Source organism: Myotis yumanensis, unplaced genomic scaffold, assembly GCF_028538775.1.
Source record: "Myotis yumanensis isolate MYYU_CA2020_CCGP unplaced genomic scaffold, mMyoYum1.0.hap1 SCAF_17, whole genome shotgun sequence".
NCBI lineage: Eukaryota > Metazoa > Chordata > Mammalia > Chiroptera > Vespertilionidae > Myotis > Myotis yumanensis.
The window spans coordinates 10,069,236-10,096,436 of NW_027223768.1; the positions used below are offsets into that span (position 1 = coordinate 10,069,236).

At 40.2% G+C, this 27,201-nt stretch overlaps 1 protein-coding gene across 2 annotated transcripts in view; it reads left to right on the forward strand.

Annotated features, from left to right (window-relative positions):
- Positions 1–22,503, forward strand: part of MAN1A2 (mannosidase alpha class 1A member 2) — a 69,067-nt gene extending 46,564 nt beyond the window's left edge. For both annotated transcript variants that reach the window (XM_070397139.1, XM_070397140.1), the window contains exons 11-13: positions 4,919–5,091; positions 7,448–7,563; positions 16,614–22,503. In XM_070397139.1, coding sequence (XP_070253240.1) covers positions 4,919–5,091; positions 7,448–7,563; positions 16,614–16,746 — 422 coding nt within the window. In that variant the 3' untranslated portion in view covers positions 16,747–22,503. The remainder of the gene's footprint in view (positions 1–4,918; positions 5,092–7,447; positions 7,564–16,613) is intronic.
- Positions 22,504–27,201: the final 4,698 nt, after the last annotated feature.

Here is a 27,201-nt window from a genome sequence, read left to right on the forward strand (position 1 = left end):
ACTAAGTCAAAAGGACATTGAAACAAATCTTACTTTAGGGAGTTTAAGTGTTGATATGTAATACATGTATAATCAGTGATCTAAGATACAAATAGAAGCTAAATTATATTATGTTGATGATATAGAATGTATACATAAAATAGAGCTCAGATCAGTAAGACATTGAAGACCAGAAAGAACAGTAAGTGTTTATTTATGTTAGGACCCATAATAAGGCTTGTTATGCAGATTTGGACCATAATAGATGAAAAATAGTAAGATTTCATAATACAGCAGACATGGTAAAAATATGATATACCATCTACACTAGTAAAAGAGAAAGATGCAAATTGACCATACCTTTGCGACGCCCACCAGCCAATCAGGAGTGAGTATGCAAATTAACCCAACAAAGGTGGCGGGTTAATTAGCATACGCAGGCACTGAGCGGCCGGGGGCGGGGCGGGACGCAGGCATTCCGCACCGCCCCAGCCGCTCTGGGCCTCTGGGCAGTGTGGGAAGGCGGAAAGGCGGCTCTGGGCCAGAGCAAAGGCGGTGCCGGCAGCCAGGAGGAGGAAGGCTCATTCTTGTACGAATCTTCGTGCATTGGGCCTCTAGTAGTTATTATAATTAATCATTCACTCCTTTAAACATGGAGCACTTATTATATGCCAAGCATTATGCTGGATGCTTAATAGGTTAAAGTATTAACAAGATGTATTTCCTGCTTCTGAGAAATTCATAGAATATCAGAGTTATGAAAGAATTCTCTATATTTCTGATTTTCACATTTCATAATGACATTGCTGATGTTGATATGAAACACTGTGATTATGGAAAGAACATGTGAACTAGGATTCAAAATTCCCTTGTTTTAACTATATATTATCTGTGAGCCTTAGGTAAACCTTCCTAAGCCTCAGTTGCTCCATCTGCAAAAAATTGGGATATTAGTACCTACCTTATCTTCTTCATAATGTTGTGTTATGAATATAAATTAATTTAAAAAAATTCAGTCAATGAACCTGTGACCCTCTTTGCCATGGTATCCCGCAAAAGATTACTGTTTGATTTGTGTCCTGTATTTTTAAGACTTCCACTGTTTTTTACTTATTTTTAGTCTCAATTTAGATACATTAATTAAAGAGTACGATCCTAGTTCTGCTCATTTCCTACCAGGTCATTACATCTTTTGCTGTGTTTTCTTGTAGCTATGCTATAATTTTTTGGCCACTGTGTTTAAGAATATCCATTCGCTTCTTAGCAGTTATTCTAGCTAAATTCATATGACAATTATTGCCTTGGAATTTCACTTTCATTTGTTGTTGAAATTAGAGTTAACATTAGTTCAAAATTTGGTAATCTTCATGGCCTGCTGTTTTCCTTTTAGCTGGGTTTGTAGGAAGCATTGCTGATTCTATTTATGAAACAGCAGTAACTTAGTGGTAGTTTCAAACTATTATAGCTGCATGGGAAGCTAGATTGGTACGTTGTTTTAGTTTATTCTGAGGTATAATGCAAAACTGGTATCAATACTTCCAAAATATAGTACATTCTTTTTCTGAGATTTTAGATTTAAAAAAAAATTCTGAGCATCATTAAAAGTGACTATTATATAATTTAATTATTTCATGTTGAAACTGGATAAAGTCTATCACAATTGGGGTGGGAGAATTTAATCTGTTTAGGTGCATGTAACATCCAATGGACAAAAGACCCATTGAACATAGAGTACTGAATGTATTTGAAGAGTTTCCACAACTATTTTTTCCTTAGAGGAAAGGATATAGGAAAATAATTTAAGTTCTTCCCTTATTATAAGCCCATTCAAACTATAGTCAAATTGCCTGTCCTAGAATATTCTTTGTGCTTTTATCTTTGGTTGAATTTCTTTTGTTGACTTGAATGTGCTTATTTTTCTATTTGTATGAGTCCTACCTATCTTGGAGTATTCATATGAGTTGCATTTCCCCATAACTTCACCAACTAATATGTGTCTTCTTTAAACTTATCTTTTATTGTCTTACTACTCACTTTTATCACATTTGATACTTTACTTAATTTTTTTTTTATTTGTTCATGTCTCTTTACCTGAATTATATGATTTTTGCATCCTCTGGAGTTCTTCATGTCCAGGCACTAAATTGTTCATGGTTTTGATTCAATTTTTAAGTGTTGGATTAAGTTATTTTCTTTATCAAATGTAAGTGGGAAGTTTAAGATAGGGAATAGAGAGTAAATGAAATTGTTTTTTTACAACATCCTATATAATAAAAGCATAATATGCAAATCGACCAAATGGTGGAACTACTGGTTGCTATGATGTGCACTGACCACCAGGGGGCAGACACTCAACACAGGAGCTGCCCCTGGAGGTCAGTGCACTCCCACAAAGGGAGCACTGCTCAGCCAGAAGCTGGGCTCACGGCTGGCGAGCGCAGCGGGAGCCTCTCTGGCCTCTGCTGCAGGCAGGCGGTAAGGAGCAAGGTGTCCCAGACTGTTAGAGCCCCGGGGATCGGGCCTAAGCCGGCAGGCGGACATCTCCTGAGGGGTCCCAGACTGCAAGAGGGCGCAGGCCAGGCTGAGGGACCCCCCTCACCTCTCCCCTCCTCCAGTGCATGAATCTTGTGCACCAGGCCTCTAGTTTCTTAAATAAAAGAACACCTATGAAATAGTGCCTTCAGAAACATGAAATTGATGATTTGGCCAAAATATGGATGTAATAGCTTATACACTTTTACTCACCAACTCCTCACAGGACAATTATGTTATCTTTCTGATATGTTTTATGTGAGAAATTATGAATGACCAGTAAATGAAATACAGTTTTTAGTGAGTTTAAAATACTAGTTCTATGCAGCCAATTTCTCCTTCAGTTCAGACAATATTATCATTGTAATTACAGAAGTTAAAGTTAGCCTTAAGAGTGACATTTGAAAACTCCAGTTGATTACTTCTTAGCACTCATAGTCTTTGAGAAAGGAAAAACATAAGAAATCCAGACAAAACAACTTGCCTTACTTTTTTATTGGATTTACCATCATATCAGTACTTATAATGTTTGACTTTTATTATCATTTGAAAAGCATTTATTAAATGACAAGAGTTGATTGTATGTCAGACCTTTCAATAGCTTGATAGATGTTTTCTTACAAAATACTGATAATTTGTTGGTTATTCCTAACTTTGGATCCCATTGAGGAGCTGGTCTGTGCTTTTTGTACACCCATAAAGTTTTGCTGACAATTTCAGAGGCTTTTGGACACAAATCTGTCGTCTTCTTCCAAAGCCTCCCATAGAGTTTGTGAACTTGAGGTTAAAACCCCTGCTTGAGTTCTGCATTAACTCTCCAAGACTGAGCCGTATAGAAAATGTGGTTAACTCTTCTAGATCACGTGTTTTGCTTTTAATAGAACTATCTACCATCACAACAGTGTTTTTAGTTTTGTATTTTTTAGGGGGATGGGCATAGTAAGAAAGGCTTTATTTTCGCCTCCTTTGAATTGTCATTATTTGGAGCTTATGGTGTCACCCTTGTAATCCTGAAATTGGGGACAGCAACACATCATGCCAACATTGATGCCATGGTTTTGTTTATGGTCCACCAGCATTATAATTTTTGTGCTGCCTTTTCTAAGGAAATAAAAAAATGTGCAGCATTATCATGAAAGAGGTGAGAAACCTTGAAACTATTTGCCACCAGTGTAGCCTTGTGAAAAGAAAGGTGGCCGCTAACAGTGGTAATTGTGTGCGACTTCACCATCCCAGTGAAAGATGACTTTATATTGTCCAGGTTTAGGGTGCTAGTGTTATTAGAAAGAAGTTCTTAAGAAGCTTTTCAAGTAGTGCTATATTCCAGCCTGAATGGAAGTCATATCATCCAAGGAATAGTATGTAATGCTGAAATATATGTGTAAATGGACATGTTTTATTCAAACTGGACAGAAGTTTTCTTACAAAATAATTGATAATTTGTTGGTTATTCCTCACTTTAGGACTAAATGGGCAAATTACTGGGGAAATTCTTGATGATTGGCAATTTCAACCTCTTCCTTGCTGCGTGTTTTGATACTATAGGACAGTGATGGCGAGCCTTTTGAGCTCGGCGTGTCAGCATTTTGAAAAACCCTAACTTAACTCTGGTGCTGTGTCACATATAGAAATTTTTTGATATTTGCAACCATAGTAAAACAAAGATTTATATTTTTGATATTTATTTTATATATTTAAATGCCATTTAACAAAGAAAAATCAACCAAAAAAATGAGTTCGCGTGTCACCTCTGACATGTGTGTCATAGGTTCGTCATCACTGCTATAGGAGAAGAAAGTTTATTTTAAAAACTGATTTAAGTTTTAAAATATATTATTTTTATATACTGTATTTTATAAATTTTAGCATATATAGTATGCTTTAAAAATTATGTACTCTACAACTAAATCTAATTCAAGGTCTGAGCTTTAAAATGTCACTGAAAAATAACAGATCTAAAATGTTTTCTTAATGTGTTTGTTATATTAAAAGGACTTTAAAATTGTCTTGACTATTTAAAAAATAACTCTGCACAGTACAGTTTTCTGTCTCATTTTATTTTGGGCCAAAGCAGAATATGTAATGTGCTTCTGCCTACCTTTGCATTTGTTTCCAAAGGATGACTGGACTCTTATTGGTATAGATAGATTTAGCAGTATGTTGGTGTACATTATTTATGAGAGAGCCTACTTCATGTCAGAATAATAGGAATATTTATAAGTCTATTATAAGAAAGCCAAATGTGGATCTTTAAAGTCACTGATTTTGCAAAAACAGCAGCAGTAAAAATAAAACAAATAACAAAAAATAACTTTACTTCATCCCCCATTCCTTCAGGGGAGAAAAAGCTCTGGCATGCAAACACATATGGCTTATTGTGCTCATTATTTCTTTGGTCATGCTACAGCATTAAAGCTAGGCCCTGAATCCTTCAAGTTTGATGGTGCAGTAGAGGCGGTGGCAGTTCGGCAGGCTGAGAAGTATTACATCCTCCGTCCAGAAGTCATCGAAACCTACTGGTACCTGTGGCGATTCACTCACGATCCAAGATACAGGCAGTGGGGCTGGGAAGCAGCTCTGGTAGGTAAACTAATTTTTCATTTCATGTGCAAGAGTGTTACCAAGTCCTTCTCTAGTGTCGTGATCCTCCTCCATGTTACCTCATGTTCAGTAACTGTGGGACTAACTCTGTTTATCTGATGAAAAACTCTATTAGTCAATTTATGTTTCTTAAACAGCAGAAGTAAACCTTAGAATCCAGTTTAGCTTTCTGTTAGAGGTATTTTCCTATTGGTGTTCACTCATTATTCTTATTGAGTAACTACAGAGTCATTTATAAGGCAATTTTTCACTATGATTATAAAATTTCTGTGCTTCCCTATTAGAGGTCAAACTCCAAAAAAAGGGAAAATATTGTAAAGCTGCCCAGATTCACAGCCTGGGTGGATTACCCCCTCTTCATTTTAGCTTGTATTCTAAATAATTCCCTAGTGGATCACCATAAGAAGGAGCAGTGAATTGTTACAAATTTTTTAGATTGATGGACAAATACATATATTTGAAATGGGGAGTTTTTAATGGTTATTAAGTAAAGAGAGCAAGTGGTTTACTCTTACAGCACTCACCTTTGAGAGGACCTCCTGGCTCTCAGTACCTAGGGAGGAAGAAAATCACTCGTCTTTTTGTGGAAATACTGCTTATTCCTGGGAATGAGGCGTGTTTTATTCTCTAAGATATACTAATTATGATAAATAGTACTACCTATGATGAATGTTTATATTTAAATTGTTTGACTTAAATCTGTAGTGTAGATAGAATGAGAGAATTCTAGGTGAGATAAGTAATGTCAGTAAATTGCTCAGACAAGAATATGCAAGATATATTCTAGAGCAGAACATAGACCAATTTATGTAAAAAGGTTTCACAGTGGCAATGAGAGAGGAGTTTAAAGCCATTGTATGGATGGCCTTATGTGCCAATAAAGGGATATGTACTTTACTCAGTGACTCTGGAAGGAAACGCGAGTGCGTACACACACACACACACACACACACACACACACACACACCTCTCAGTTACGAGATAGGTGTTTCTCACATGGGGATAGAAAGTCCTTTGCCTATCTAAAAAGACGATCATATGTTCTTTCTCTTCACCATCTCCTGCCCACCAAAATTCCCTAACTTTAAGAATCCATTATAGGACTACTAAAGATTTTTCAAAGGGGGAGGAACTACTGAAGGCTTTTTAGTTGGAAGTAACAAAACACAAGGATCTGATTATAATCTGCAGACTGGTGGGGTTGGGAGACCACTGCAGTAGTCTGGGAATAATGCGATAAAGACTTGAACTAAGGTGAGGACACTCACATGTCATTGGTCATCCAGACCTGGATAGTCCTTATGAAGTTTAACAGAGAATAATAATGGAAGGTGGGTATATAGAACAGGAGCAGAGGCAGCATTTGTTGATGCTGCCTTTCCACCTGGGTCCAGAGTTGGGAACGTAGCTGCTAGTGAAACTGTGCTGCAGTTGAGAAGATAGCCAGATTGTTGCTACAGTGGCTCAGGAACGGGACACATACTTGTGTCAGTAGCAGTGGCTTACTAAAGCTTATGTAAATCAAACAGTATTTTCCATAGGGGCAATAGACAGGTAAAGTAATCCTGCAATGTGTCTGACTTGAATGTTCCCTAATATTTAAGGGTTCTTATTTAAAGGAATAAGGAAGATAGATCTGAATTAGGAGTGAAGGGTTTGGGTAGAAGTATCCTCTCATTGAGAAACACTAGGATAATTTGTCCTGTTTCTAAGGTCCTTTTTCCCTGCACAGCTTCTTAACATATGGCCCTACTCTTATCCATTAAAAAGAGGTTTGACAAACTCAAACTTTAACCCATATCTGTCCAAATTTGAATTAACAGGAGTTAGAATTTTGCTTTTAATAGCCCATATAGACAGACACACAAACAGTAAATATTATCTCACTGCTATTATTATGTAGAGCTTCTAAGTAATGCTTTTTTTTTTTTTTTTAGCATTTTTGGATTATTGTTTATCCTTGGAAGATATAAAATTGCATTAAAAAATTTTAATTCAAATTGGCCTCCCTCTCGATTTGTCAGAATTAGTGAGACTTTGTTGTGTCATACAGGTCTCGAATCTAGTGTGAATGACTTAAATTTGACTCCTAAGTTAGGAATGTATAAGATATCTTAAAAGGATTAAAGAGTTTTGAATAGGGAGAAATTCCACAGGAAACAGGATACCTCAGTCAGTTTTTCCAGAAGAAACTATTTTCATTTGATACTAAATTGTATTCTTAAACTATCAAATTCTCATATAGAGCTCTGTGAACTTTTGACGGGGTCCCTTAACTTGACCTTCCAAACTTGAAATTTGTGTCCTTGATTCTTTTGTCTGATCTCTTTCACAGGCTATTGAGAAGTATTGCCGAGTCAGCGGTGGGTTCTCTGGGGTGAAGGATGTTTATTCCTCGACTCCTGCCCATGACGATGTGCAGCAGAGCTTCTTTCTCGCTGAAACATTAAAGTAAGTGGAGGCCTTTTAAAAAGTTTTACATCTTTAATATTTAGCTGAATCTCTAGAAGAATGGCAGAGGTAGATATTTGAGATAGATATTTAGTCAAATGAGAGTTTTAGTACCTTTATTTTCTCCTAGTTCTTTAGTGTGCATTAGAATCACCTGGAAGACTTCTTAAAACACAGGTAACTGGGTCATCCTCGCAGTTTCTGACTCGGTAGGCCTAGGGTGGAACCTAAGAATTTGCATTTCTGACAAGCGCCTAGGCGATGTGGATGATGCTGTTCTGGAAACCACACCTGCACTACTAGTAAAATCTGTTAGTATTCACGATCTTTTGGAGAGTACATGACCCTAGTCACCCATCCTTTCATTGGAGATTTCCATAAACATATACATAAAGAGAACGATGAAAAAGGAAAAAAAGACAACTTTATTATTTGGGCTTATACTCAAAACCTCAGGCAGGAAGAAGGTGGAGACCTTAAATATGTCCACTTCCTTGAAGACTACAGAATAAATAGCTCTTGATACTTTCTCTTTGCTTCATATTTCTATTTTCTGTCTATCTGTACCTGAATGCCCCATAAAGTGTCACTTTGTTTAAAAAAAATGTTTATTTTTCAGATATTGTTCAGGTTACTTGAGGATAAATCAGTAGACAAAAAGGACAAAAATTTCTACCCTCCTGAAGTTTACATGCTAGTATATTTCTAGCTTAAATTTTGGTATATTATTAAAATTTCTATGTGTCAAACAAGGTGTCTCATCCTAATGGCCATCTTATTTCAATTATTTTTATTATTCCTACTGCTCTGATTTTTCCCATCTTTTCAGTTTGTGCATTATAGAGTTATTTCTTTTTTCCTTCTAATATATCACTAAGTCTTTATGATTCCTGTTACGTTGTTTTTTTATTTTGCCTCTCCTTTCCATATCTGCAGTTGATGCTAAGCCACACCCTTATTACTGCTGAGGTGGTTTAGAACATCTGCTTGTAGTCAGTTCCCTCCTTCTAACAGTCATTTCTGTTTTGATTTATCCTGTGTGATTGGGCCTGAGACTCAGGTAGTTGAAAGAACTCTGGACTGGCAGATAAAACCGCAGGAGCTTTAGTTATATACTTGCTACGACCTAGCTGAATGAACATGTCAAAATAAAATTTCTTTGCTTTCAGTTATCACATCTGTAAACTGTTGAATTTGACCCAAATTATTTAAGAGTTCTTCTTTTATTTATTTATTTATTTATTTATTTATATATTTTATTGATTTTTCACAGAGAGGAAGGGAGAGAGATAGAGAGCCAGAAACATTGATGAGAGAGAAACATCGACCAGCTGCCTCCTGCACATCTCCTACTGGGGATGTGCCCGCAACCCAGGTACATGCCCTTGACCGGAATCGAACCCGGGACCTTTCAGTCCGAAGGCCGACGCTCTATCCACTGAGCCAAACCGGTCTCGGCCTTTTATTTTTTTAAGACCAGAAAAATTGTAAGAATAAAATACAATGAGTATTTGTGTATCACCTAGATTTACCTATTGTTAACATTTCCCCACCCCTGTATATATGTATGTATACACACACACACACACACACACAGTTTTACTATTTATTTATTTTTTTAAAAATGTTTGCTGTATAATTTGAGTTACCAGATTTCTGATGCTTACACAAGTGTTTTAAGGAAAGGGCATAACCCTATGTAATCACAGTACAGTTATCACACTGGGGAAAATTTAACATTCATATAATACTGTTGTTTAATATGTAGTCCATTTTCAAATTTCTCAATTGTTCTAATAATGTACTTTAAAACTAATTTATTAACCCCCAGAGGATCATTTGTTGCCATGTCTCCTTAGTCTTCTTTAACCTAGAACAAAGTTTCCTTGCTTTTCATCTTTTGTGACATTGATGAAAGTATTTAGACTAGTGGCGTTGAAGAATGTCCCTCAGATATATATCCGTGTCTCCTTATGATCGGGTTTAGTTTAAAGATTTTTGACACAAGTATTATATATATGTATTTAAGTTCTTTCTTAATTCTGCCCAAGTTGATTTATAGATTCATTGCATTTCCACTCAAAATCACAGGAAGCATGATGGACCTGGAGAGGATTGTGCTAAGTGAAATAAGTCAGAGAAGAACAAGTACCATATGATTTCACTCATATGGGAAACCTAATGAGCAAAATGGACTAACAAAATAGAAACAGACTAATGGATAGAGAACAGACCGACAGCTGTCAGAAGGGCTGGGGATTGTGGGGCTGGGTGATAAAAGATGAAGGGGTTAAGCAACGAAAACCCTCATAGACACAGACAACACTAGGGTGATTACCAGAGGGAAAGGGGGTGGGGGAGATAGAAGAGAGTATAGGGGGATAAATGGTGATGGATGGAGACTTGACTTGGGTGGTGAACACACAATACAATATACAGATAATGTTTATAGAATTGTACACCTGAAACTTATATAATTTTATTAACCAGCATCTCCCCAATGATTCACTAGAAAAAAAGACAACTCAAAAAAATCATGGGAGACTTTTTTGTAAAAATTAATAACTTTCTAAATTTCATATGGAAATGCAAAGAACCTGGAATTACCAAAACATGTTAAAAAAGAACGAAGTTGAAAGCCTAACACTACCTGATTTTAAGACTTATTATAAAGCTATAGTGATTGAAGCACTCTAATATAGATATAGATATCATTATACAAATATCAGAGTGCTTCAAAAAAAATTATATATATATATATATCAGTGGAACAGAATAGAGAATCCTGGGTGGGAAGAATGCAATACATTTATGGACAACTGGTTTTTAACAAAGGTACAAAGACAGTGAAGTGAGAAAAGATAGGCTTTTCAGGAAAAGGTGCTGAAGTAATTTCATTTCTATATGTATATACAAAAAGTCAGCTCAAAATGGATCATAGATCAAAATTGAAAACCTAAAAAAATACAACTTTTAGTAGAAAACATAGGAGAAATTTTTTGTGACCTTATGGTGGGCAAAAGTTTTTTTAAGATACTGCATCAAAAGCATAAACCATAAAAAAAGGAATGGATCAATTGATCTAAAAATGAAAAACATCTGCTCTTTGAAAGATGTTTGAAAAAGAATGAAAGAAAATTAAATGAAACAATGAAAAGTGTCTAGACTATATGTCGATAATAAGATAACATGCAACCCAATTTAAAACAGAGAAAAAGAGTTGAAGTGTCTACTTCACTAAAGAAGATTATAAAGATGACAAATGAGCTCGTGAAAAAAAGTGCTCAATGTCATTAGTGCAATTAGAACTACAGCGAGACACCACTACACTCCTATTAGAATGTCAAAGTAGACCCACACCTGAAGAGACGTCTGCCTTTACTTTCTGACTTTGGACTTTTTGTGTGGAGATGTAAAGCATGGAGCATCTTACAATACTGAGGAAAAAGTCAAGAATATTACTAAGATCCTGATTACTGGGGGAAAAATTAAAGAACATAATCGGCCAACTCAGAAAGTCCTTTCCACAAATGTAGCAGAGAAAGAAAACGTTTTTACTGTGAATAAGCATGAAGCCATACTGCCGTTTGCGTCACAGGCCAAATGCAAAGACAGGAAGAAATCTGGCCTTTCCACATAGCCAGGTTAGGTACAATCCATTAGGCACCTGTGCTGAAGATAGGTGATAATGCTTTCTCCACAGCACCATTCGCTCTACACAGTTTATTCTAAATTCACATGGTAACTGGCTGGTCATCCGTGTTAGTTAATTGCCTTTATCCAAAGGAAAAATAATACTTCCATCTTAATTACAGCTTTGAGAAAGGCACCTACACTACCCTCCCATAGTGACTAAGAGATTGGGGTGCTATTTCCCTTAATGTTTACATTTCAAAGACAGCACCCTGGCCTTTGAGGAAAATGTTTCTGGATTGTAAAACTGGCAAGAGGTTTATTTTGCTTGTAAAAAGATTGACATACATATCAAAGGGAGAATTACAAGTTTTCTCAGATAAGGTCTTTTGGCACCAGGAAACTTTGGATGTCATTAACCTTTACAAAACTGGGAGCTCTGATTATGTTCTACTGCTGACTTAACCAGCCTTTGTTACCACCTGCCTCTGGACTGTTTGTTTGGCAGATAAACCCAATTGTTTGTGTGGTTTAGAATCCTGTCTTTTTTTTTTTTTTTAAAGATAGTCCTAAGCTCTATCTTTTTTTTTTTTTTAAATCTTTATTGTTCAGATTATTACATTTGTTCCTCGTTTTTCCCTCCATAACTCCCCTCCTTCCAGCTCCCACCCCACCCTCCGCCCTCACTCCCCACCCATTGTCCTCATCCATAGGTGCACGATTTTTGTCCAGTCTCTTCCCGCATCTCCCACACCCCTTTTCCCCCCAAGAATAGTCAGTTCATTCCCTTTCTATGTCCCTGATTCTTTTATAATCACCAGTTCATTCTGTACATCAGGTTATTTATTCACTTGATTCTTAGATTCATTTGTTGATAGATGCATATTTGTTGTTCATAATTTGTATCTTTACCTTTTTCTTCTTCTTCCTCTTCTTAAAGGATACCTTTCAGCATTTCATATAATACTGGTTTGGTGGTGATGAACTCCTTTAGCTTTTCCTTATCTGTGAAGCTCTTTATCTGACCTTCAATTCTGAATGATAGCTTTGCTGGATAAAGTACTCTTGGTTGTAGGTTCTTGCTATTCATCACTTTGAATATTTCTTGCCACTCCCTTCTGGCCTGCAAAGTTTCTGTTGAGAAATCAGCTGACAGTCGTATGGGTATTCCCTTGTAGGTAACTGAGTTTCTTTCTCTTGCTGCTTTTAAGATTCTCTCTTTGTCTTTTGCTCTTGGCATTTTAATGATGATGTGTCTTGGTGTGGTCCTCTTTGGATTCCTTTTGTTTGGGGTTCTCTGCGCTTCCTGGACCTGTAAGTCTATTTCTTTCACCAGGTGAGGGAAGTTTTCTGTCATTATTTCTTCAAATCGGTTTTCAATATCCTGCTCTCTCTCATCTTCTGGTACCCCTATAATTCTGATGTTGGTACGTTTGAAGCTGTCCCAGAGGCTCCTTACACTATCTTCGTATTTTTGGGTTCTTTTTTCATTTTGTTTTTCCAGTTGGGTGTTTCTCGCTTCTTCGCATTTCAGATCTTTGACTTGATTCTTGCGCTTCTCTGGTCTGCTGTTGGGAGTCTGTATAATATTCTTTATTTCAGTCAGTGTATGCTTAATTTCTAGTTGGTTCTTTATCACACCATCGAGGGTCTCATTAGATTTCCTGTATATCTCATCAAGTTTATCGACAGACTCTAGAAGCCTCTCGAGAGACCTCAAAAGTGTGGTTCTGAACTCAATATCCTCCCTTGATAGTTTTGTCCTGTTTCTTTGTCTCCGCATTTTTTTACGCTTTCTTGGTACACCCCCTAGTGGTCTTTGTGCGAAGTCTTGTTGTAGTTAAGCCTTGATTGTTATAGTTAATACTAGAGGGATTTGACCTCCAGGCCGACTGGCTGTGATAATCAGCTGTGTTTGCAGTGGAAGAACTTGTGTCCTCTAGGGAGGTGCTAATCTAGCCTTTGCCTGAGGCTATCCGGCAAATGGCTTTGTGCAGGGCTTGGGCGGGGCGGGTCCCACGGATCAACAGGGCGGAGGAGGGAGCAGTTATGGCTGCTCTCAGTCCGTCCCCAGGGGCTCTGCCTCTCTGTCCCAGCAATAGCTGCAAACCTCGGAGGGACCGAAGCCAGACAGTCCTGCTTCTCCCGTTTGAGTCTGGGTCCCTAGAGACTCGCCCGGATCTGGAGCTCTGAGTCTGAGGCTCCGTCCGGATTGAAACAGACAATCACGCCCTCAGCCACCAGCCCACGCCTCGCGCACTCCGCACCTTAGTATTTTACTTCAGCACTGCGCCTCCTCTGATTCTCGGTTCCTCCTAGTTGTAGAACTTCCATTCAGCCAGTCTTCCTATGGTTCTGGATGATGTCCGTTCCGTCTTTTAGTTGTATTTTTGAAGTGGTTGTTCGAGGCAGCAAACTCCGGCGTTAACCTATGCCGCCATCTTGGTTTCTCCTCTAGAATCCTGTCTTTTAAAGGCAAAATCATCCTAATTTATTTGACCCCTAAAGGCAGAGGGGCATGAATTCCCTTTAGCTCCCTGACATCTCAGGATAAGATAATCCATCCCAGCATACCAGAAATGTCTGCCTTCTTCAGTTAATCTTTAAACACTGCATGCGTATTTTGCACTGGAATCCATACTATGCCCATCTTTCTTTCCATTTTTTTCTTACTAACCCCTTCCCCCCAGAAAACAACTAAGATGTGACAGAAAATGTGGGGAAAGGCAGAGAGGGGCTGATCTTTTGAAGAGATTAATAATTATATGTTTTAATGCATCATCTTTTAGAATATAATTTCCACTGATTATCTTCATTTTAATTTGATTTCTAGCCAGTCAATTCCAAAGACATTATTTAAATAGAAGTATAAATGAAGTTTTAAGTAAGTTATTTTTCAAACAGTATTTTTCTTATGAGCTCTTTGTAGTCCTTAATGCAAGCCTTTTTAGAGTTGTAACATCTATGCATAATATGCCCGACATTGCCATTGTAGTTGTGAAAAGAATAAATGAGTCCTCCGGCTTGTTTGATAAATAAACAGAGGACTAAGTAAGAGTACATTAACTTGGTGGTGGGTTCTTTCAGCCTTACCTTTTCTCTATAGACACTTAAATGCTTCTCCTCAGACTTGGTTGACCTCTTTCTGAAAACGTTTCTTGTTCAGTTACCACTAACACTGTGTTGATGACTTCTGGCAACACCTCCCTTGAATGTCTCATCTTTTTTATCTTTTTTTCTTTTATTAATATATATTTTTATTGATTCAGAGAGGAAGGGAGAGGAAGAGAGAGATTGAAACATCAATGATAATGAGAGAATCATTGACCGGCTGCCTCCTGCATGCCTCCTACTGGGGATTGAGCCCACAACCCAGGCATGTGCCCTGACTGGAATCGAACCTGGGACCCCTTAGTCCGCAGGCCGATGCTCTATCCCTGAGCTAAACCAGCTAGGGCGAGTGTCTCGTCTTTACGTAAGAGAAAGCTAAAAGATGTAAGTGAACAGCATTTAAAAATAGCTCTAAAGGTAACCAAGACACCCAGTGAAACTGAAGTACTTAATAGCACCTTTTTATATACCTACAGGCTCCAGTCAGTGTCATTCGTAATGTGTTATCTCTAACCTTGAAGTACAGTTTCAAAAAAATCTTTATTAGAAGAAAAGAGTATCTAGTAGTCTGGTAGCTGAATTAGATTGTAGACTTTTCTCAATTTTCACAGCAAAGATCATGCTTCTCCAGTTGTTCTATTTTTAAACTCTGGGTTAAAAATCTTAAATTTAAATCAGTAATAGTATAGCATGTCCTTGATCATCCTCTTCTGAATTTACAATCCGAAATTAAAAAGAGTTGTTTAGCTGTATTACTTTAAACATTGACTTTGGTACAAATTTTTAAGTGTGCACTGGTATGTTATTTAAATCTTGTGTCAGCTCCTGCTCTCCTTGCATTGTTTGACTCTGCCTGAAGGGGTCAGTCTTGCTCCAAACCCTGGACCAGGCAGCAGTGCTGCAGTCTTTGCCTCTGTCTTCCCTGTGTGTCTCTGGCTCCAAATCTCGCCCCCCTTTCCCTTGTAAAGGTGTAAGTCCCTAGAATTAGGGCCCTCCTAAGTCCAGAGTGATTTCATTTCCAGATCCTTGAGGCCCTATTTCCAAATAAGATCACATTTTTGGACTCTAGTTGGAAATGAATTGGGGTGGGGGGGTGCACTATTCAACCCACTATGGTGTAATATTAAGGTCCTTTTAAAAAAATAATAGCATCTTGCCCTGGCCGTAGTGGCCCTAGCATCCCAGACATGTTGTACACGAACCCCAAGAGCGTGTGCTTCTGTTCTCCACACAGTAAGCAGACCCAGCAGAGGCCCTTCTGTGGCTGTCTTTCAGTTCTGATGTCTCTGCCTGCAGCCGGTGAACAAATCAGTCAAGCAGGTCTCAGGTCTCGGCTCATGGAATGGGATTGAAGCCTGTGACTCCCTGTTCCAGCTTTACCAGTTATAAGTTGATACGCAGTCTCTGTCATCCAGAACCATAACAGTAATCAGAAAAAATATTAAAGTCCTGATTTTTAAAATAAATTTTAGCTAAAATACTGTAAAGGAATTCTTTACTGCAGCCTTGTAAGGCCAGCTAGTTGCTACTAAGGTCAGGAGTTAGAACCCAGATTTCCTGACTCTATATAGTTAGATTTTTGTGCTCACTTTCATGAACCCCTAGTAGAATTCAGATTGGAATTTGCCCAGCATAATAGGTAAGAATCATTGTGTGTGTTAAATGTATCATTTTTTATTTCTAAGTGGTCACTGTGGCTTGCATTTCTTGTGGAGAGGTCAGGAATCCTTGCCTTCCTAGAAACAATGCCATTACCCATGAAAAGAGGTTAATAATTTGTAAGCCTCCTTCTATACATCCATGTTTCTGAAACTTCTATTAAATAGTTGGCAGCACCTGAAAAAACTATTAATATATTACTGTGTAAAAGTTCTTGCTATGTTCTAATAATGTACTTATTTACTTCAGTATTTACTTACCAATGTCAGTTAATGGACTTCTGGTTATGCTGTGTAAGCTGCCAAAACATATGACTGATGTACGTTATGTTTAAAAGAATGTCTGAAAATTATGAAGTGGTTTGTCTTATGCCATTTTACAGCATTGTTTTATGTGCTTCAAACAGGTATGTGAACCTGTTCCTTAACCTCTTATTTCAGAGCTCTCGTTGTGCAGCTCGTGTGTTTTCCTATGCGCTGTTCTGGAGCACAGGGTTTTTGCTTTAGATTGTTTCAGTGGCTGGGGTTTGTCCTCTGATGTATTTGAGCAACTAAAGCTACTCAGAGTAGTTCCTGGTGTCCTCTCATTCTAACTGGACCAGGGGATCTTCTCGTTGAATTCTAATGGGAGCTCCTTTTTCTTTTCAGGTATTTGTATCTGCTGTTCTCCGGGGATGACCTTTTACCTTTAGACCACTGGGTGTTCAACACAGAGGCGCACCCTCTGCCCGTGTTGCATTTAGCCAACACCACACTTTCAGGAAATCCTGCTGTTCGATGAAAGCAGCTCCAGAAAGACCATTCTCACCTGTGTTTTGTTTACATGGACCCTACAGAGGAGTCTGGAGAGGGGACTTCTGAAAACCCGAACCTCTACGTCAACATGGCAGGGTGAAACATGACTCGCTCCCCACAGACTTTCAACTTGTAGATATCTCAACTTTGAAATAATTCCGTTTTATACCTGACCAAAACATACTCCGGTGTGTGTAGGATGGAGACCTGGTATGCTCTGATTCTTAAATGAGATGGTCACATGAGAAATTAGGCCAGTTACTCTCCGATACTGTTTTTAGAGTCCAGGAACCTGGAGGCTTGACTTCCTAAGAATAAGCCAGCGCGTGGAGCGTCTTCAGGAGTCCGAGATGGCCTTGGCATTAGTTTCCATTTGCCTCCTCCCCAAGTGGAGCAGCTTTCAAATCAAATATTTACGCATTGTTTAGCCCCATTTCTCCATTTTTAATAATGGAATGAACTAAAATAAACAAGAACCAAAAAACTGTAACTGGATCAGCAGCAAGAAGACTCAGAAAAGAAACAGAAATACTTACCCCTGTCTGAATTTTCAAGTTCCCCGTTGGATGACCAGACTGGCAACCATTTCAAGTCCTAATCCATTCCATTGAAATTTCTTGGTTAAATTTAATTTTCTCTGGGGGTGTGATCTTACAAAGAATATTCTTCAGGTCTTTGTCTCCATGTGGAATCATTGAAGCTGTTTGTCATGACCACTGCTTGTGAGCCTGGGTTGGGGATTTGGTGCATGTCGTTCAGTCTAGTGTTGGTAGCATGACAAAAAGTGGAGGAAGTGCCAGTTTGTTGCCTTGAAACCTGTTCTAAGAGAAAGTGTTGGTTATTTTTGGTAGGAAGCTATTTTTCCAAACCAGCAAATCTACCAAGTACATTTTAACCTCATTGTAAACTTAGTAGAATCCCTCAACTTGCAACTTTATTTATGTGGCTGGGCAAAATGCATTATACTGTTATGCAGCTCTGAATTTCCTTGATGAGCTAAATTACTTTCACAGCTTATTAAATCAAAAACAAAATACATACAGTAAAATGTCCTTAAGTAGTCTATCTGAAATGGGGACACGGGATCCCTTATTATCTCATCAAATGACTGAGCTTTTCAAAAATATTCTTATGTAAAAATAAATTTAACTTTTATTTTCTCCAAGGATATTTAAAGGAACCCAAAGAGTGAACCAAAATAGCTGCAAAGTAATTTTTAGTGATAAAAGTAAAATGTAATTAATCATATTACATTGAATTTGGGATAGAGCTAAAGGATTTTCTCATACCATCAATAGATTTTGCAAAGATAATTTTTTTAAAATAAATTATTTCTTTATATTTGGGGGAAGAACTTAAATTTTATCAAGAACTATATTGTAAGATAAATGTCTAATGCTTATAAATTTTCTGTCCCTTGAATTTATGTCATAGTGCAAGACACTTTTTCTTCTTTATATTTAATACAAATAGCTCCCATTGATAATAAAAGTTGAGAGTAGTATAATTAGTCTAATATCTAGTCTGAATTTGAAGATTTCATGAAACAATGTGCAAGAAGCCCACCTTGAAATTCTGAAGGCTTATTCCCTTATTTTTATACTTCTTTTTAACCTTTCATGGGCGTGTAGATTTACATTGGGAAAAGATTTACAAATTCATATAATTAAATATTTTCTAAGGGTGATCATCTTATCCCACAAGTAATTAGTCAGTCTTCACATTTCAGCAAATGATCAATAATGATAACCACTCCAAGTTTTCCAGTATACATAGAAAATAAGGATGTGGAGCCAGGTATATTATTTAAGTCTTTAAGAGAGTTTGGTTTTAGCTCATATTTTGAAATTGTAATATCTTTTACTACTTGAAAATTAAGATTTTAAATGAGAAGGGTAGATGCCTGTCACTTCAGAAGAGAAAGGGAAAGAAAGTATTTGGTTCTAAAATACTAAAAACTTGAGTTGACAACGACCCAGAACAGCTGTGTAGATGGCAAGGAACCCTTCCTTGCTTAGTTCAGAAGAATTCAGAGTAAGGGGCCCTTCTGGGTTCCCCAGGAAGTTCTCAAGGAATAAGACATAACCCTCACTCCCGAAGGGCTCTGTTGACTGAGCATAAAAGAAGGCAAAGAAGTGTACAAGCAAAGAATCTGAGAGGGACAGTGCGAGGGTCTTCACCACTCCCCTGCCTTCCTTGTGAGCTTATAGCAATGCATCCAGCTTTTCCTTTTGGATACCAAAGGTGATTAAATTAAAGTCGGCTGCAAATGACTTGCCAGTGTCATGTTTGATTTTTTTATGGATTTTTAAAATCATTTCCTCTGAGATCAATCCTTATGCCATATTCTGCTTAGTTTCCAAGAGTATTCTTTACTTCCTTCTGTCCTTGATAGTCCTTTGCATTTTGCAGGCCTATTTCTGAGGTTAAATAACTCATTACATGTATAGAACTTTCTGCAAAGTCTAGAAATCTCTTTTCCAGGTGTCTGCTCAAAGAGTAGGCACCAAGGAAAAAAACAGATGTTGGAATACCCCTCTACGTTCTGCATTTATTTCTTTTACAGTTTTAGAATCACACCTTTTGTTAAAACCAGGGTAAAGTTGTTAAGGCCAAGAGAATGTGGCCCTAACCAGTGGTCGGCAAACTGCGACTCGCAAGCCGCATGCGGCTCTTTGGCCCATTGAGTGTGGCTCTTCCACAGAATACCACATGTGGGCGCACACGTACAGTGCAATTGAAACTTCATGGCCCATGTACAGAAGTCAGTATTTTGTGGAAGAGCCACACTCAAGGGGCCAAAGAGCCGCATGTGGCTCGCGAGCCACAGTTTGCCGACCACTGCCCTAACCAAAAAGAAGACTCAGTGCAGAAAAGTCAGTCCCCAGGTAGAGGCTTCTTCCTTCCCGGTGGGCATGTGCTGTTTGGTGTCTCTGACACCGGCTCATTCCTGTCTCTGAGCAGATGTTGATTTATAACTGGGCACCGAGGGAATGTATTCCTTTTGTGGAATGTTGACCCTGATTTTCTGTGGTGTCAGCTAGGGCAACCCAGGCCTTCGTTGGGTAGATTTTAACCTAGCAGTTTGAAACTTTGATCATCTCGTCGTTACTCTCCGTTGCCAAAGTCTTTGTCAAAACTACAAGTATGCCAGTAAATGACTGTGCTTGCCATTCTCACGAGGCAGTGTCTCCTTAAGCCTGGATTTCTCTGAGTGAATGCATGAGTGAGTGAGAGAATGATGAACAAACATGCAGTGCCCACTGTGTGCCAGCAGCCTGCGAGGCGCTTCCCAGCATTAGAACACTTTGTGGTTCCAGTGGCATTCTCTGTATGAGGAGTTCATACCATTGCAGATGTTTCCCAGGATGAATCACGTTTCAAAATGCTGCATTTTATATTTCGTTGAAATTAAGAGGAAAAGAAGTTGTTTATATTTTAAACAATGTGTTACTATATAATCCCAATAGCTATCATTGTAGTTAATAACTAACATCTCTTGGAAAATGTCAAAGAAATATTTGATTTCTGATGCAACTTTGACTAAAACATTTGGAAATAAGTGCAAACATTCTTATTTTGCTAAATCACTTTAATTAGATAATTAAAAATTAATGTTTTCTAGAAATGCTGGTTATTTTCTATTCAGAAATCTTGGCACATAATTCATGGGTAAAACTTGTGGTTGTGTATTGTTTTTGCTCTGCTGTGTGTCCTACTAGTGGTTCCATGCTGTTAAATATAAAGAAAAATATACTAACCTAATTCTAAGTTCCAAATAATAGTTCCCAGTAATAGTATTTTGAGTTCTTATTTTTCCTTAGGTTTCTTTCCCCTCAAATTGGCTAGCTCATATCTTATCCACTTTTTACATAGATTTATACAAAAATACAATTATACAGAGAGATTTTTAATACTGTGTATTTGTTAACTAATAAACACAATTGTTAATTGGGTTTGGCTGCACAACTAAGCAGAATATTGGAATAACCCAGTATGGTCTGGAGATATTTTAATGCACTTATTCTGGTTCAAGAACATTGGTGGTGGTGATTTCCTGTTACTTTGGCTCATTTAGGTCATGATGAGGATGTTCCTTTTGGCTATGGCTCAGCAACCTTTTCTGTAAAGGTCTAGACAAATATTTATTTGTGAGCCATCCAGTCTCTGTCTCTGCTACTCAATTCTGCTGCTGAAACAGGAAAGCAGATATAGGCAGTATGTAAATGAAGGGGCATAGCAGTGTTCCAATAAAACTTTATTTACAAAAAAGGGGAGGGCTAGGATTTTGCCCACAGGTCACAGTTGTTTAATGTTGATCCCAAAGTTTAATTTGTGTAAGACCCTGCAATATTTGATTGCATCTTTTCTTTGTATTTGAGTTCTGTAATTCATTTTTAAAGCGAAAAGATGGGTGTGTGTAAGATTGTATGTATTTGTGTCACCTAAAGCTATATATTTTGTTGTCTTTAAAATAGATACGCTCCTCTGGAGTCTGTTCAGGTTTCATGATGCAGCTATTATGAGGGAGGCACATTTTTTGTTCCTGGGGTGTGCTGTCAGCCACCTACTGGCCTTGCCTTGTCATTTAATGCCACACTTACGGAGTCCCCAGGTAAAATGAAGGGTTTCTGTGGTGTCGAAATAGTAATCCTCGCTAAATTCTGCCTGCTCATTGACCTTTGGCCCAAGACTCCGGATTACTGGGGCTGCAGAAACCCCTCCGCTTGAGTGCTTCTAGTTCTCCAACTGTACGATTGGATCGCTGACCTTTGTGCCGCAGAATCCGATCTCGAAAACTTTTCAGCAGCAGAAAATGGGTTATGTGCCATTTGGCAGCCACTATTGCCCTTTTAGACTGCAGAAGGGTCCTGCCCCTGCTCCCTCTAGACCTGCCCACATCTGAGAAGTTGTAGCCAAAGGTCAGCTCCTCCTCCCTTCCTCTGCGTAACTCTCCTGAAGCCCTTCACTAGTCCTTAGCATTATTTCAGAATGTCGATGTGCATCAGATTTAAATTCGGGTACCTCTCAGTCTCAACATTACACTTCATGTTGAATATTTTAAACTTTGCTTGAGCCCAGCAGAACCATGAGGTGACAGCACCATATTCCCAGTAGATACATTGCAATGCACTGATCATCCTGAGCTAATAGATTTCTCACTAAGAAGTTTATCAAACATTTCAGGATTTTTGGAAATTCTAGAGGAGGGGAAGCCTGTAGTCAGAGGAACAGGAAGCACACATTGTAAATGAGCTCTCCCTCTCTAGGTCCAACACACTATGCAGATCACTGCAGCTCAGTGTGAAAGTGAGTGAGATGACAAACACATAAACCCACACACGGAGGATTCTAAGCCACTGCGAATGTCTGGCAGCTATTGGCGTACTGCAGAATTGGACTGCAGATTGCATACCAGAAACTTCCATGGAGACAAGCTCAGCTCTCGGGGAAAATTATTTTTTAGGAAATTTAGAAGTTAGCTTTTGATGGATTAATTAAAGTATCCCCAGTTTTAATTACTGGATTTGGAAGTTGAAATGCCATTGCTCAATCCAGCTGGTCTCAAATTCACTGATAGAATTTTTCTTAAACTATTTAACTGGGGTAAGTGTAACCTCTTGAATCGGTACCCACTGGCCGCTCCTGAACTGATTTCCAGTCATGTCCTCTGTATGTGATTTTTATAAATTAAAGATAATATTGTATATTAAAGATCAAATAAAGATGTTCTTTAAGTGAAGAGTCTTTGCTTACCCTTCATTTGTACCCAGTGATGACAACGCAGTTCAATCTTCTTCCTGTTACAGAACAAATTTGCCTCTTACAATAACTGACAGTCTTCCGTCTCCCACATCCAGAGAATGTTTCCTTTGGTTCGGCTGATCGTGTCACGTTCCTTGATGTTATAGAAAGGTGAAGACCGGGCTTAAAGGTAATTTTTATTTCATCTTGCTCAAAGAAAACTATAGTATTACTGTGCCTGTTACCTCTAAGACCTAGTCTAGTCCAACCTCTGAGATCATCAAGCTTAACAATACCCAAATCACTGGATCTTATTCACATTAAAACCTGACCTGACTGTGCTTAAGGAATAGAATCAGCTAGACTGTAGATAGTGGTTTATAATCTAGCGATACTGTAAATGCAGATGATATTTAAAACCCTGTACTCAGGGAGCATCAAGGAAAGTAGTGGTAAAACCTGGAATACCAGCCCATTTATATCCTCCAGGTCTAATTCTTCCTGGCACAGTGGATTTCAATCTAATCAAAATTTTAAACTAGGAACTTGACGCTGTGAATGTAATTAATTGTGGACATACCTTTTCAGAAGCAACTAAAGCAGGACCAGATAAAAGAATAAGGATCCCTGAGTGACTGTGATTTGATAAAATCTGGGCCTTTCTCTGTCTGCTAGTAGCTGAAATTTTCATTATTTCACTGAGTTGCAAAAGACTGTCAACAATATGCAAATAGCATTCATATTAAGAGTATGGGTTCCTCAGAGTAGATTCTTCAAGTAACTGACATGTGAACTGAATTTTAAGAGGAAATAGAGTATGAAGATAAGGGAGAAAGGAGCTATTTGACAAAGCACAGATACCTGAAGAAGCAGTGGGAATGAGGTCCAAAGCAAGGTAGGATGACTACCCTTGAACCCGAGAAGGGACATCCACTTCACTGAGACCTGTAACACAGTCTCACACAGTCCTTTTCAGGCCTTGAGACCACAGTGTCCATGGCCCAGAGGCACCTGCCCAGATCCCCGCAGTGGCTCTCCCTTCCGAAGTCTGGGTTCCGTATCTACCAAATAGCCCATAAGTTACAAGAAGAAAAAAGGGGGGGTGTCATTTTGGAAGAGGTTACGGGACTTCCCTGAAAATATCGTGCAAAAATACTTATCAAAACTTTAGATGACTCCCCAAAATAATGAGCATGGGTAGTGTTTTGAAACGGTTTAGCAGTAAGAAATGTTTGCCACCAGAGGGCGCTAATCAATCAATCTTGTTCTCTCTCCCTCCCTTTCCCTCTCCCTCTCTCTCAGTGAAACCTCTGACTACATTTTGCTGCACCCTGGCATTGACTAACAGAGGGACGCCACAGCTCGGCTGCCAGGTAAGCCTGTGACTAAGGACCTGCTAGGACCCACAGTAACCTCAGCACAGGATTCCGCCACCCCGGGCTCAGGCCCCATTGAAACCAAGTCAGCGATGAAATGTTTGTCAGACAGAAGACAAATATTGCCTTAAAAAGACTTCCATTTCTTTCCAAATATGACCTCCCCTTAGAAAGGACTTTGAACTAATAGGTAAAAGTTATTAGAAGATGAAAAATATATCAGAAGCCAGACCTAGAACAAGTCTGATTTGAACCCTACAAATAATTTTAGCTGATATGCTATGGCATAGTATACTTAGTGGAATTTAAAAATCAAATTATAATTACAGTACTTTTTTATTTTTATTGGGTTTATTGGGGTGACTTTGGTTAATAATATTTTATAGGTTTCATATGTACAATTCTGTAACGTATCATCTGTATATTGTGTTGTGTGACACCTCCCCAAGTCAAGTCTCCTTCCAGCACCACTCACAGCTATTCTTGTTTATACGACGCTGCTCGAGTCCTTTCGGATTTTTTTTTTTCTTGAAACATTCATCGAACATGTATGTGGCAAGACTCATGTGAGGCACGGGAGATACAGAGCCAACTATGATACTTGTGTGTCCTCTGGGCTAGACGAGGGTCAATGGGCGAGCCAGAAAGTATGTTCCCTAGTCAAGGTGTGTACCGGCAGCTACTGGAGCTCGGAGAAGAACCTGCTGGGGTGGGGCAGGAGGGTGTGGTGGAAAGAGAGCAAAAGAATCCAAACCATCCTGACTCCCACATCTGGAGAAGAAGTATTTGACTAAAATTCAAGGAATGACAAGTTTGTCAGATGTGATAGGAATTGGCTGTAACAAACAAGGCAAAGACATTATAGGAACTCCAGTCCACAGGTTGGGGAAGGAAGCGAGGACGTCCCGTTTAAGATTTAGGAGGGTCGCAATTGGGAATCTGTCCTTCAGCATATTAATTTTGCAATTCCTATCAGACATCTGAGTGGGGGTTAAGCATAAGCTGTTGGTCGCATGAACCTGGAGTTTAGGTGTCTGGGCTGCAGATAGGAATCTGGCTGATCAGCAGGTAGCAGTTGGGACTTGTTGAGATCACCTAGGGACTTGGGTCACTTAGAGGAGAGAGGGGAGCGAACCCGTCCCAGCGTCTCCAGGTCTGTGCGATGAGAGGCTGGGAGGTGGGGAGAACTATGCCAGGACTGAAGTTACCTGCAGACTTTCCATGCACCCTCGCGTGGAGGACAGTTTAAAAAGCCAAATGAGATTTTAAAAACAAAAGAAAAATTATTTTTTAAGGCATTTAAGAACTGCAAGCTATTGAGGGGTTGATCAGACCAAAATCGAGGAGGAGTGACCCCCAAGGAAGAAGCGACCCAGCTGCCTTTGACCCAAGGACACGGTGACAAGGAAGCCTGACCGGGAGGGACACCGAGCTCCTCGGCTGTGCCCAGGGGAGCATTAGGCCCGTCCCCACCCGGATTCCCCGGCTGTGTCCAGGCATTAGTGGGACCCTGTGTGGCACCCTGTGAGGCACCGTCAGAAAGGACCAGGGCAGGGCCTCCGTGCCACAGTCCAGGGGCTTGGGACAGCACAGGTGACCTGGAGGTGGGTCCCTCCTTCCTCTCTCTGCCTCAGGAGCCCACAGCAGTGTGGGGCACAGGGAGGGCCTGGAGGGGGCACCGATGGAGCGCCTGAGGGTCTGGTATGCCACAGTGCACCTTGGAGGCTCTGTCTTCACAGGCCAGCCAGGCCACCAGCACAGCACGCAGGAGTGGCCCACGTAGCTTTGGACCAGGCTCCAGGCAGGGAACAGGGACCAGCTGGGGACTTAAGCAAAGGGGACTCATGAGAAGGACATGGGGGCTCAGTCCCTGCAGAGAGCTGGAGGCACAGGCTTGCGGAATGGGCAGGAACTAGGGGTTCAGAACACCAGGCCCCAGAAACCCCCAGGCAGGAGGCCACTGCCAGACACAGCCTCACCGTGGGACCATCACAGACCTGTTCTTAGCGGGCCTGGCTTTGCAGGTGTGAAGTTTGGGTTTTGGGGTGAACGGTGAGGAGGGGTTCAAGTGCTCACTCTGGCTAGCAGGGTGAGGGCGCTCTCCGCTCACTGAGACTCCGGTAGGGGTGGGTTCTCTGACACTCAGAAGTCAGTCTGGGGGCTGGCAGCAGTGGCACGAGGAAGGCAGGAATCCCGTGAAGTCCAACACTCCGTGCAAGTCCCAGGCCTGGTGCGTATTCACCATGTGAGCGTGAGCCACGAGTCTAACATGTCTCAGCCTCGATTTTCTCACTGGAAACTGGGGTGATAGCGCACCTCTAACAGGTGGCTGTCCCCACATGCATCCTGAGGGCAGGCCAGCTGAGGCTCAGACGTCCTCGCTTCCTTCCCCAACCTGTGGACTGGAGCCCAGCTGAGGGTCAGGCTTTGCTCACAGACCGGCCACTCAACTGCAGCCTTGCTCAACCCCCTGGCCACCGAGGCTCCTGAGAGTGGAAGGTGCTGCAACTCAGGTTCCTGGCTTTCAGCTTAATGATAATCACCTGTACTCCAAGCCCTTCTAAAATGCCAAGTACCAGGCTCATCCCATCACAAACACCCTCCTGCCATCCTCAGAACAGCGGGAGGTAGGTACTGTGATTTCTCCCATTTTCAGATGAGCAGACAGCCTTAGAGAGGCTAAGCTGCTTCCCCGTGGTCCTGTGAAGTGAGTGCACCCCTAACCACTTGGACACACCACCTCAGCAGCTGACTGAGCCCGCCCACAAGCCCGGCCCTGGCCATGCAGCTCACAGCAGGAAGCCAGCCTTCCCTGAGAAGTTACGAGGATCCTGCGTTTCCTGCAGAGCTGGGGGGCTGTTCTTCCACATCCGAGTCCAAGTGTGTGCCAGGGCTGGAGCTCTGGGCGGCCCTCACGGGTCTGTCCCTAAAGAGATCTCAGGAGAACCCCAGCCCTCACTGGGGAGAGGCCCCAGGGAGAGGCCCACATGGGCCTGAGGGTCATCTGTGCTGGGGCTACCACTTACAGGAGCCGTGCTGTCCACGGGGGACCCTGAAGCGCTCAAGAATGAGAAGGCTAGACCTCTGGAAGCCTCCAGGCTGGGCAAGGACATCCTCTTGAAGAGGCACCAGTGTGACACGATGGTGGACAGTTCCCTCTGGGCACTCTGGACCCAGCATCCCGCAGACCAGATCCTGAAGTGGCAGCCCTGTGTGTGGAGGGCAGAGGGAAGCAGCTCGCACCTGCTCGGGCAGGAATGGCACGGTTCATCTTACCCCTTTGAGGAACTGCTTCCAAGAAACACAAAAAGAAACATTCT